This window comes from Nyctereutes procyonoides, unplaced genomic scaffold (assembly GCF_905146905.1).
Source record: "Nyctereutes procyonoides isolate TBG_1078 unplaced genomic scaffold, NYPRO_anot_genome, whole genome shotgun sequence".
Lineage (NCBI taxonomy): Eukaryota > Metazoa > Chordata > Mammalia > Carnivora > Canidae > Nyctereutes > Nyctereutes procyonoides.
Genome location: NW_026575146.1, coordinates 61,821,520 through 61,834,675, shown reverse-complemented (window position 1 = coordinate 61,834,675; position 13,156 = coordinate 61,821,520). Strand labels below are relative to the sequence as shown.

The 13,156-nt window shown below is 43.5% G+C and overlaps 1 protein-coding gene across 1 annotated transcript; it reads left to right on the top strand.

The window, feature by feature from the left end:
• The first annotated feature begins 3,976 nt into the window (after positions 1-3,976).
• Positions 3,977-5,217, top strand: LOC129500024 (60S ribosomal protein L12-like). Its single transcript, XM_055310171.1, has 2 exons — positions 3,977-3,982; positions 4,605-5,217. The coding sequence occupies exons 1-2, from the start codon at positions 3,977-3,979 to the stop codon at positions 5,175-5,177; spliced, it is 579 nt and encodes a 192-aa protein (XP_055166146.1). The 3' UTR covers positions 5,178-5,217.
• The last annotated feature ends 7,939 nt before the right edge of the window (positions 5,218-13,156 follow it).

Below are 13,156 nucleotides of genomic sequence, written 5' to 3'. Positions count from 1 at the left end.
AGCACGCTGGGGAAATTAAGAGAGAAAATTGCATCACATCAGTGTTGCTACCAGAATCATATATGCCTACAAATAACAAATCAGGAATCCCCCCAGTGGTCATCAATAAGCCACACACACTGCACGCTTGCATGGGGATGTTAAAATGCAGAGTGTTTGCTCTCCATCGACTATAACATACGTGTGAGCAGATTATAAAATGTGACAGTTACAACAGCTCCGGGAACCGTTGCTTTAAATTTTCTGTGTTGTGTGCTCGTGTGTTTGTGTGTGCATGTGCATATGTGTGTGCACACCTCAGGAGGTGAGAGTGCAAGGATTCCCAGGGAAGGCACTGTCTTTCTCTCCAGGAAAAAAAAAAATATTGAATTGTAGGGATTGATGATGAATCCTTTTGGAAATCTAAACACCAACTTTTAGGACCCGCTCCGTCTGTCCAAAGCCATATAGAACTCCCAGGGGAAGGGGCCCCAACTTTGTTCTGGCCTCACCTCCCACACATTTCAAGGAAAAGCCTAAAATATAAGCATGCAGTTGAGACCTAGCAGAGAAAGTCATATGTCCAGCCAATGTCCGCCTATCCTGCTCCCTCAACAGAAGGCACAGCCTCCACTCCGCCAAGCCAGCCCACCTCTCCCATCTTATGCCTGAGGTTTAACCTGTGGGTGACTGCACCCCCCCCCCGACTGCAAATATGCCCTTTGATTTTTCTCATTGACAGAGGCCATTCTCCTTAAAAGGCAATCCCTGTGCTACCCACCCCCAAATCCTGAGTCTCCCTGAAATCTTTCCGGATTAATGTCACCTCAAGAGACCCTTTTCTTGCCATTCCCAACAGACTTCATCAACCAGCTGTATTAATTTTCCTTCCTTTCCAAATGTGATTTTCCTGAATTTATATCTTTCTGCCCCAGATATCTTATCAGTGACCCAAAGCCAATGCCCCTCTGAGGCCTGACCCCCTTCCCTTTGGCCATACAGTCCCACCAGGGTGGAAAAAACATGTCTCTTGGGGACACAAGCTGCGTGGACGAGGTGCCCCACACTTCCAGAGTGCTAGTTCCCAGTGGAGATGTGGAGGGCCTCCTGCGCTCCAGGAGGCTGACATGAGCAGCTCTCCTAGCTCACAGTTCTGGGCCTTTCTCCCTATTTGCCTCATCTACACAATCCAGCTGCTTTCAAGTACCCCTTTGTGCTTACAAAATCAGTGGGGCCCATTCTATGGGGTCCTTGTGGGAAAGGTGGGGATGTACAAAAAGAGGGCGGGTACATCACTCTGGTGTGTTTGAGGCAGCTGCTGTGTCCAGCAACCTCCAGAAGGCTTGCCATGGATGGGAGGCCCAGTGAGAAGCAAAGGAAAAAGAGCTTCCACCAGGGCACAAGCCAAGTAGAGATGAATTTTTTTTGGATTTAAGTTAACCTAACAAAAGGAGAAAAAAGGGATGTGTTTGGAGGCCCCCCTAACGTTTCTTTTTGTCTCTCAACACCTCTTACTTTCCTTTTATGAAGTGAAGGATAGGTTGTCACAAAACAAAGACGAATGGAAGAAAAAGGGAAAAGTGTTGCACAATCTATTTCATTGCAGTAGGTACTTAATTAATGCATACTTTGGCCTTTTTTTTTTTCTTCACTTTGATGTCTGGCATGGAGCTTGAACTCACAACCCTGAGATCAAGACCTGAGCTGAGCTGCTGAGATCATGAGTTGGACACCTAACTGACTGAACCACCCAGGTGCCCTTGTGTATTTTGATTTTTAATGCTTACATTACCTCCTGTGATAAAGTTATTAGTAGAACTATTTTACAGATGAGGAAACTAGACCTCAAAGAGATTAAGTAACTTATTCAAGATGCTACAAGCAGTACTAGGTAGAGACAGGGTTTGAATGCAAGGTCAGTTTGGCTTCAGAAGCACATTGATTCCAGAGTTCTAATTAATTCATCCAAGAAATAAAAAGTCCAAAGCTTGAGCCCTGAACTGTAACGAGCACCATGGGATTACTAGGAAGGCATCCCACATAGTCCCATACGGGTCAAGACTGAGAAACACGAATAAATCTGTAAGAACTGCAGGTGCTATCTAATTATGTGCTGAATTATATGATATTAATAAAGGACCTTGAGAGCTCAAGAGAAAGGAACATTAATGACAACTCATATATCCTTGGGTTTGAGGTGGCAGTCAAAGGGCACTAAGATTTTATCAACAAAGATAAAAGGGAGGAATTTCTGGTTCCAGACAAAATGGTGTAGGCACATTCCACCCCACTCCTACTATTTATAATGAAAAAATTCTAGATAAAATGAGCAAAGCAACTACTAGGAGACTGAAAGTGGGAGAGGGACACTGGCTAGGGACCTTAGGACTCCCAGGAATACCTGATTATGAGTTCCTTGGATTTTGTGGATTTTGGCTTTCTGTATATCTTGGCCTGGGTTCTATATCAGCCTGGGTTCTATATTAATGCCCAGGATCATTAATGGGCACAGACCAATAAAAAACAAACCTACTATCTCCACCCAAAGGCTGGAAACAGGTCAGCTCTGCAGACGGGACCACATAGACTATACCTGCTCTATTTTGGGCAAACACCATGAAGGAAGTCACACCTCTCTCACCCATGTTGGGCCTGTGAAGACTCTGGGATAAGTTTTTGCCCCTCACCTTCCATTCCCCCTGCATTAACACAAGCAATGATAGCATCCCTCCCCCTTACCACTAGGTGCAGTAGAAATGGTGAAAGGGAGCCCTATTGATTGCTCCCACCCTACACTAAGTGAACATCAGCAAACAGGTGGCATATTCCCCATATACATGTGATCCATCAGCCACAGAGCCAGTAGAGAGGAGCCATGCTGACAATCCCATTTATACTAAGGGAAGCAGAGGTAGTTCCCCTCAGAGACCATCTCATTGTGCTACAATGTGGAAGGGAAAATTAAAGAGAAGAGGGAGGTAAGGAAAGGAATTTTTAATCTGGATTTTAAGTCCTGGGCATACCCCCTGAGTAGCCAATGTGTGAAATGACTTTGAGAACTGAACCTACAGCATAAAATGTTCTCCATATTCCAGACTGCCTCTTGGTAACACACAATGGAGTAATCCTGAATACCACTGTAAATACTTGAAACTAAACTGATTCTTGAACAAAAGCCCACAGAATTGAGCCAGGATGTGCATCTTAAATATAAACAGATTGACTGACTGACAAAATACATACTTAAATAGGAAATAAAATCACCCATGACATAATACATAAAACATCCAGAATCAACCCAAATTTACTCATCAGACCAAAACCCAGAAATATCTCAGCTTGAATAAGAGAATCAATCAATACAGATGTCAGGATCACACAGATGTTGAAATGATCAGCCAAAGATTTTAAAGCAGTGATCATAAACATAGCCCAACAAGTGATTACACCCTTCAAACAAATAGAAAAAAAAATTTAAAAACCTCATCAAATACAAAATATAAGGAAGAACTAATGAATATTTTAAAGCTGAAAAATATAATAACCAAAATTTTAGAACTTGCTAGATGAGTTCAGTAACAGAATAAATATGATAGAGGAAACCAGCAGTAAAGTTAGAATATGTCAAAAGAAATCCTCTAATCTAAGTAAACTATAGAAAGGGGACAGATTGAAAAATTGAACAGAGTCTCAGAGTAGTGCAATAATAATAAAAGAGCTAACATTCGCATCATAGTGATTCCAGAAGAAAGGGAGAAAGAAAGACTGTAGGGTGAAAAAATATTTGAAGAAATAATAGCAAAAATCTATAAAACTTGGTTGAAAACATCAACCTACAAATTAAAGTTCAGAGAATCCTAAGTAGAGAAGATCCAAAGAACCCAAACATATTTTAAACATTAAAAAAAAAAAAACCCTTGAAATAGCCAGAAAGAAATGAAATACTACTTGTAGGAGAACAACGATTCAAATGAGTCCAGATAAATCATGAAAAACCATGCAGGTGAGGGCATCCCGGGTGGCTCAGCGGTTTAGCGCTGCCTTCAGCCCAGGGCGTGATCCTGGAGACCTGGGATTGAGTCCCACGTTGGGCTCCCTGCATGGAGCCTGCTTCTCCCTCTGCCTGTGTCTCTGCCTTTCTCTCTCTCTTTGTGTCTCTCATGAATAAATAAATACAAATCTTTTTTTAAAAAAAACCTTGCAGGTGAAAAGAAAATGGCACAATATTTTTCTAGGGCTGAAAGAAATGTCAACTCAAAATTCTATACTCATCAAAAATATTCCTTAGGAATGAAAGTGAAATAAACATACTCCCAGATGAAAGAAAACTAAGAGAATCTGTGGCCAACAGACTTGCTTTAAAAGACTCACTGAAGGAAGTTCTTCAGACGGAAATGAAATAATGAAAAAAAAAAATCAGAAAATCAGAAACAAAGAGAGCCCAATGGAAAGACAAACATTTCGTTTAAAATGATACTGTATTCTGCTCCACTCAAGATTTCAAAATCCAGCTTTGTGGTAGAAAGCAGTAAATTGTCATCTTGTCCAATATTGTTCTTAATGTGTGTGGAGGCAATATTTAAGAAAATTATGAAAAGGGAAGTGGGCTTTTTTTTTGGCTTTAGGCTCGGAGGAGGCAAAGGTGCTACTGTCTTTGGTTGTCCCGAATCCGGGTTCATCCGACACCAGCTGCCTCCACCATCCCGCCTAAGTTCGACCCCAACGAGATCAAAGTCGCGTACCTGAGGTGTACTGGTGGCGAAGTTGGTGCCACGTCTGCCCTGGCCCTGAAGATCGGCCCGCTGGGTCTATCTCCAAAAAAGGTTGGTGATGACATCACCAAGGCAACCAGTGATTGGAAGGATCTAAGGATTACAGTGAAATTGACCATTCAAAACAGACAGGCCCAGATTGAAGTGGTACCTTCTGCCTCTGCCCTGATTATCAAAGCCCTCAAGGAACCACCAAGAGACAGAAAGAAGCAGAAAAACATTAAGCACAGTGGAAATACCACTTTTGATGAGATTGTCAATATTGCCCAACAGATGCAACACCAATCTTTAGCCAGAGAACTCTCTGGAACCATCAAAGAGATCCTCGGGACTGCCCAGTCTGTGGGCTGCAATGTTGATGGCTGTTACCCTCATGACATCATAGATGACATCAATAGTGGTGCAGTGGAATGCCCAGCGAGTTAACTACAAAGGAAAATATTTCAATAAAGGATCATTTGACAACCATAAAAAAAAGAAAGAAAAGGGAGGTGGGTAGAAGTACGTAAGTGGTGTTAACTTTCTACATTCCATTCAAGTGGTAAAATATTGATACTAGGGAACTATAATATATCAAGATGGATTTTAAATTTCTAGACTGCACATACATACACACACACACACATCTCACGCACTATACAAAAATAAACACTCAAGGGATCCCTGGGTGGCGCAGCGGTATGGTGCCTGCCTTTGGCCCAGGGCGCCATCCTGGAGACCCGGGATCGAATCCCATGTCGGGCTCCCGGTGCATGGAGCTTGCTTCTCCCTCTGCCTATGTCTCTGCCTCTCTCTCTCTCTCTCTCTCTCTCTCTCTCTCTCTGTGTGTGTGTGTGACTATCATAAATAAATAAAAAAATTCAAAAAAATAATAAAAAAATAAATACTCAAAACTATTGGTGAATAATAATGGAATACTAAAAAATGCTCAAGTGATCCACAGAAAGTCAGGAAAAGATAAACAGTAAAATAAAACAAAACAAATAATAAAATGGGCAACCTAAATATTAGCATAGCAATAATTACTTTAAATGAAAGTGTTCTAAACATCTCAATTAGAAGGCAGAAATGATCAGAATGGATTTTTTTTAAAGTAGTTCCCATGCCTGATATGGGGCTTGACTCACAGCCTTGAGTCAAGAGTCACAGGCTCTACTTACTGCGCCAGTCAGGTGCCCCCAGAATGGATTTTTTAAAAAAAGACTTGGGCTAAGTATAGGCTGTCTTCAAGAAACTGACTTCAAATATAGTTATATAGTATGTTAAAAGTAAAAGGATGGAAGATGTATAACATGCAAACACTAACAGAAAGAAGCAAGAAATGTCTATATTAATATCAGACTAAGTAGCCTCCAGGGAAAAGAAAATTACCAAGGATAGGAGAACCATTACATAATGAAAAAAGAATTAATTCACCAAAAAGATGTAACAATCCTAAATGTGTACGCACCAAACAACAGAGCTTCAATATACATGAAGCTGACAGTCCTAAAAACATAAAGACAAATGCACAATTATGACCATGGGCAAAACCCCTCTCTCAAGAATAAATATAATACTTAGAAGATCAACAAGGCCGTAGAAGAACTGAATACACCATTAACTGAGGGGATCTAATGAACATCTATAAAATATTTTCCCAACATTAGCAGAATACGCATTCTTTTCAGGCACACATGGAAATATCCATTTAAATAGACCATATTTGGGTCCATAAAACAAAATTTAACAAATTCATGTTCCCTGACCATAAGGGCATTAAACCAGAAACAAACAGCAGAAAGATCATCTCCAAACGTTAAAGATTAAATACTGCATTCTAAATAATCGAAAGAGAAATTCTCACAGGACATTGGAAAATGTATTGAATTGAATAGAAAAATAAAATGACAACATGCTTTGGCTGTAGCCAAAGCAGCATACATGGAGCAATTTATAGCACTAAATACTTCTGTTAGAAAAAAAGAAAGAAAATTAATGAGTTAGGCTTCCGCTTCAAGAAATCATAAAAAGAACAAATAAACCCAAACAACTAGATGGAAGTAAATAATGAAAGAGCAGAAATTAGTGAAATTGAAAGCAGAAAAATAATAGATAAAATTAACTCAAAAGCTGATCTGATTTTTGAAACAATAAAATTGACTAACGTCTAGCAAGACCAACAAATTAAAAAAGGGAAGGTACAGAAATTAGCAGTATCAGGAGTGAAAAAGAAGTATCACTATCAATTTCACAGACATTAAATGGCTACGGAAATTCTACGAAGGACTCTACACACACATGTGCTTAATACCTTCGATGAAATAGACCAATTCCTCAAAACCCACACATACCAACACTCACTTGAGGTTAAATAATAAGAATAGTGCCATAACTAGTAAATCAATTGAGGTTGTAGTTTAAAACCTACAAAAAGAAAAAAGAAAAGAAATCAGCAGGCCCAAAGAGTTTCACTGGTGAGTTCTTCAAAACGTTTTGATAATGAGAAGCAGTGCATGTTTAAAATCTTAGAAATCCAAATTAGGTCTGCAATTGATTTATTGATCTATTTATGTTGGCAAAGTATACAATTTATTAAGTTTTGCCGTGTGCATGCACCAGAGAATTCATTCCTATGTGAAAAGACTGAATATGTCCCTTCCTCTCAAAAATCTCCTTGTGTCCTCTTTATTCTCTTCTTTTGGCCCCTCTCACCCTCCTTCCCAGGTTCAAATAAAACTTTACATTCGCTTGTTGTTCTACATTAGTTTACATTTTTTAGAATTTTGAAAAGTTGAATAATACAATATGATTTGGGGCCAGGGTTGAGTTTACACAGCTTGGTTTAAAAAAATTAACACTGGTACATTTATTGCATGGATTCACAGTTTTATTATTTTTAATCTCTTAGTTGTGTTACATTGGAAGGATGCAGAAAGGTATGTTTTTTTTTAATTCATTCACTCATTTATGAATATCTATGTTGTTTCCAACTCTGAGCTATTAAAAGTAGACCTGCCAGGATCTTTAGTGCAGGAGTCCTTGACATGAGCATGTGCTTTCAATTTCTTGGGGCACAGTTGCACCCAGGAGGGCAGTGAGGAGATCAGTGAAGAGGCACATGTTTAATTTATTGAACAACAACAACAACAAAATTTTGTTGAAGAAGGTGCCACATTATTTTCCAAAGCATTGTAATTTTACTTTCTTGCTAGCAATGTAGGAGAGTGCCAGTTGCCCTCATCCTCAACAACACTAATTATGGACACAGTCTTTTACATTTTTTTCCAGCCTGACGGATGGTAAGCGGCACCTCAGTGTGTTACTTGTTTCAATTTCAACTGTGAAAACATTTATCTTTGTCTTTTTTTTTTTTTTTGGTTCTGAGGTCTTTATTTCCTTTATTTATTTATTTAAATTCAATTTGCCAACATATAGTATAACACCCAGTGCTCATCCCATTATGTGCCCTCCTTAGTGCCCATCACCCCACCCACCTCCCCTTCTGCAACCCTTTGTTTGTTTCTTGGAGTTAGAAGTCTCATGGTTTGTCTCCTTCTCTAATTTTTCCCACTCAGTTCCCCTCCTTTCCCTTATAATCCCTGTCACTATTTCTTATATTCCTCTTATGAGTGAGACCATATGATGATTGTCAGGATTGCAATTTAGTTGATAGTATCATGTCAATGTTCTTTGGTTTTTTATTTTTTTCAAATCTAAAAGAAAGGGCTCTCAGAGTCTGGCGAGGTAAACGTACCAGAGGAAACACAGCTGGCCGGCAGAGTGTGTGGCTATGGGACAGGAGGAGTTATCACCTAGGATATTTAGGGCTCACTCTGCCTTCTGCTCAGTCTTGCTTCCTTGCGATTGCAGGGAAACGGGACTTTCACAACACCATGAAGCAAAGGTTAACCAAGGAGGCTCACCAGCACTTTATTGTCCACATAATGCAATGCTCAGGTGTACAGAGGTAGTACCCTTGGCTTACCAGCCCTGCCTGACCTTGGGCGTGATCACCGAGGACCCCCAGATGGCATGACTCACTGGGAGGGAGGGGCACATGGAGGGGCTGATCGAGGCTCAAAGCCTGGAGCTGAGGACTCTTGAGGTGCCCTGGCAACTGCTTTGAAGCACGAGGCAGATGCTGTTGGCCTTCTCAGCGTTAATTTCCCCATCTTGATATCAGCTTTCCCTTCCCACCATTATCTCCCCTTCCTAACACCCACGTCCACTTTTCCAGTAGCAATTTTTTTCCTTCCTTGTCCCGATTCTATGCAACAGCATAATTCTTTGCCAAATTCATGTTCTGCAGGGAGCAGGGCCCCAGTCCTCAACCCACAGGTTTTGTCCAGCAGCCAGGGAACCCACCCCACTCTTTGCATGGAGGGTCACTCCAGTCCTGTCCCAGTGATCCCTTGTCAAGGTCCCCACTCAGGCACCACCATGACTTCCAGGTCCTGCCTAGCAGCATCTGATGTAGGTCTCAACCTCTATCACCCGACTGTCCTCTCCCTTTCCTGGGATAACCCTCAAAGGCTCAGCTGATAGAGCTTGTGTGTGCTCCCTGTCTTCCCAGTGAGTATGGTGTCCTGGACAGGCCTGCTTCAAGGCAGAGAGTTCAAATCCCTGTCTTACCACTTACTTTGCACTGTTAAGTGTTGTTGCACTTAACCTCTTTCCCTAAAGGTAAATTGGGGGTGGCAATACTCCCTGTGTTCTCTTGAGGATCAGATGAGTTAATGTCATGTGTAGACTGCTGGAAGCCAGTAGCTCACCAGTCTGGCTCCTTCTCCTACCCCTTTGCACACAGAACCTTCAAGATCTCAAGCATCTCCACCCTAGAGGGCAGTTAGTGCGGGAAGCTCAGGAACAGTGATTGATTCCTCTGGTGTCTCACCGCCTCCTCGACCCACTCAGAAGACTATGTGCTAGGATACCCATGGGATGTGATCGTCAAACCGGGGTGCTCTTGACAGTGGAAGTAAGTATTGTCAGTTAATAGCGAGGATGACAGCCATGAACCAGGGCCGTCTGGATGAACCCAGACAGAGTCAGCTCCAGCTTGTAGGAACGAGGCTAACAAAGGCTGTCTGTCAACCCAGCCTCCCTCTCATCTTGGAAAAGCCCAGTCATGCTCCAGCTCTGGGAGACCAGAGCTAAATGCTCTACGCACAAGATACTCATGTCTGCGCAGCTGGGATTGTCAGCACCTGCAGAAAGAACAGTAGTTTCCAAATCCTCCACGTCAATAGACAAACAGCACCCACTGGGTATGAAAACAAAGTGGCCCACAGGTTGGATCACTTGGGATTCCACGTAGCTGCCGTCCTGGGCCAGCTCCAGGCAGAGAGGCCCCCCCCCCTTCCTTCTTACATCACAGTGGGATGAGCATAATGAGCGTTCGGGAATAATTAGCAGATGACACACTGCCCCCAAGGGATGACGGGGTAACAGCAGAACAACAAAGCTCAGGAGGATTTCGAAACGTCGGTGGCTTTATAAGCTTCACGGGGTAGACGGGCTTTTGCCAGGACCTCTCGGCGAGGCGGGTGCCCAGACCTGTGCCAATGCTCTGATGCCGGGGCCAACGGCGTGAGGGCACATGGCTTAGGGAGGGCAGATACTTATCTCTTCTCTCAGCGAGGGCCTGGTGCTGCCCTATCGGGAGCGAAATTAATTAGGAACAGAGAGGAGAGTCCGCAGGTAATTAGGGGATGCTCCTCCCCCTGGCTGCCACCGCGTGACCTCCCCTAACGAGGCAGCTCCCGCTCCATCCACAGTCAGGCTCCCTGTGTCCCTTCCTTGTCATGGTCCCCTTCCTGTCCACAGAGCGACTCGTGGGGACCCTGGTGCCCATTTACCAGAGAGTATCCAATGGCCTTGTTACTGCAGGTAGGAAATAGGATGCGTGAGAAATATATACCTAGCTGTTCACACAGGTTCACAGAGCGCGCCACCCAGGAGGAGGCTGATATGTGACCCATCCCATGTAGGTCCTCACCCATCCCATGTAGGCCACGAGGACGGTGGGCGTCCTGGGAGAGGCCCTCTGGAAATCACTGCCCAAGGGGCTGGACACAGCTCTTCCTGCAGGTGTGGTTCTATCAAGAAACGTGGAGGAGCCCAGTGACATCCTCCTGGTGGGAACTTCCTAACACGCCCCCCGCCCCCCGCCCCCCGCAGGGTCATAGGCCATCAAAGCCAGGGAGAGAGTCACCAGCCCTCTGTGTGTAAATGCCCTAAAAGGGGCAGGGTCATCAGGGAAGGAGAGGGGGGGGTAAGCAGGTGAGCAGGGACCACAGGTAAATACCGCCAATGTCTCCAAAGTCAGCGCCGTGCTGACCCGTGTCCCAAGGGCGCTTGCACACCGCCTGCCACACCTACTTCCACGCCGGCCGAACTCGGGGGGCCGCCTGAGTTTAGCAGAGGTGCACTAAGAAGCACCTCTTAGTGCTTTTATCTGAATAAGACAGATTATTCAGATAAAAGGTTCTTCGTGAATGCTCCAAACAGACGAGAAGTGCCCGACGTAGCCGCTAACTCTCTCGTGGTGTAACAGATGCCTCTATAATTTAATTCCTTGCATCCAATGAATATTCATACGTATCAGATGAGCATTGTTTGGCTCTAGTAAGACTAGGCCGTGTCTCCTTGTCGACAAACAGAGAGAGGTGTGCGTTTCCGCCAAGTGTACGTACTCCTCGTTAATCCTCGCGAACCAAGGCCCTGCCTCAACGGCCCAGGTCGGAGCCAACCGGCAGCGCGATGACGGAGAGCAGCCCAGACGCACCCAGAGGCCGCAACCAGAGGGCAGGAGACGAGGCTCCACGCCCCTGAGGGCCCCACACACACCCGGCCACCTGACTCCTTATGCCACCTTGTGGGGTAAAGCCCGCACGGTACCAGCTTTACCCTGGTCCTCTGCCGTAAGGATGGCCAAAGAGCAACACACACAAAACTGAACAGGTCCAAGAAACGTACACAGTAAAAAAAAAGAAAAAAATCTCCATACATCTGTTCGACACATTTAGATTTTTATACCGTATCCCTCAAAATTAGCTTTTGAACGCTCTACACCTCAAAGCTGTTTCTCCATCTGGGCCACAGTATTCAAATCTACTGATTCTGTGCCAATTGTGTGTGTTCTCTGAAGGGCTCAGAGAATCAATCACTCACCCCCAATCTGAACCATTGTCCTTGATGCAGACCAGCCTCAGAAGTTACTACATCTGTTAACAATTTATTCAGAAAACAGAAAAACCTCAACTAAGTTGTGTTTGTTAATTGCTGGATCAATCATTATTCCTGTATAATGGTTTCTGAGTTTTCTAACTAGTCCCAGGGGACAATTTTCAGATTTTTTCCGACACAACAAATACTCTAAGTTAGAGAAAGGCTTTAATGGTTTAATTATACAAACCGTCAAATGCCTCATCCCACGACTTTGGACAAATAGAACGATCGTTTATGAATTATGATCCCGTAGGTTGTCATAGATCGCGTACTCTATCTTATACACTGTGTGTGGTATATTCTATATTAACATGTCATGTCATCTATTATATGTTATATTACGTATTATGGGATTTGCAGACTTTATCTCAAGGGGAAAGACAGTAAACATAAAATTTTAGGCTTGTGGGACACGGGGGCTGTGTTGTCACACCTTACCTCTGCCGTAGTAGCCAAGGTCTGTAAGCAGTCTGTAAATAAGTGAATGTGGCCGTATCCAAATTAAAACAAATCTGTTTTACAAAGTAGATGGTGAACCCATGGGAAATATTTTGTCAATCCTTGTTTGTATTCCACATCATATATCACACCTCGCTGTACACCGTGTGTTGTAAAATATGATTGCATGCTCCATAGTAGAAACAGGTCATGTATGTGGACTGCACAACCCAGGAATGGAACTTGGATTCACCCTACATGCAGCAGGGACTTCCAGGAGGCACTGGATGTGGTGAATAACAACAGGGGAAATACACGTCAGTGAAATTCTCAGAACATTGACATTGGTTGTAAATACATTTAAAAGTGAATGTTGAATCTGCTCCACTCGCCTATTAAAAAAATGGCAGACATTCTGCCCTGGGCCTTGAGGGAGCCCCATTCTCCTCTTAGGGTCTTTTGTGGCATGAGACGAAGTCCCAGTCCCAAGTTCCAAACACACTGCAGGCAGAATCTGTGCATACGTTGCCTCCTTGTTAGTATTTCTCAGCAATTCAAAACATAAATGCTCAGGTGAATCTCACCTCCAGGGGCACCTGGGGGGCTCCGTGGTGGAGCGTCTGCCTTTGCCTCAGGGCGTAATACTGGGGTCCTGGGATCGAGTCCCTCATCGGGCTCCCTGCATGGAGCCTGTTTCTCCCTCTGCCTGTGTCTCCACCTCTCTTTCTGTGTCTCTCATAAATACATGAATAAAA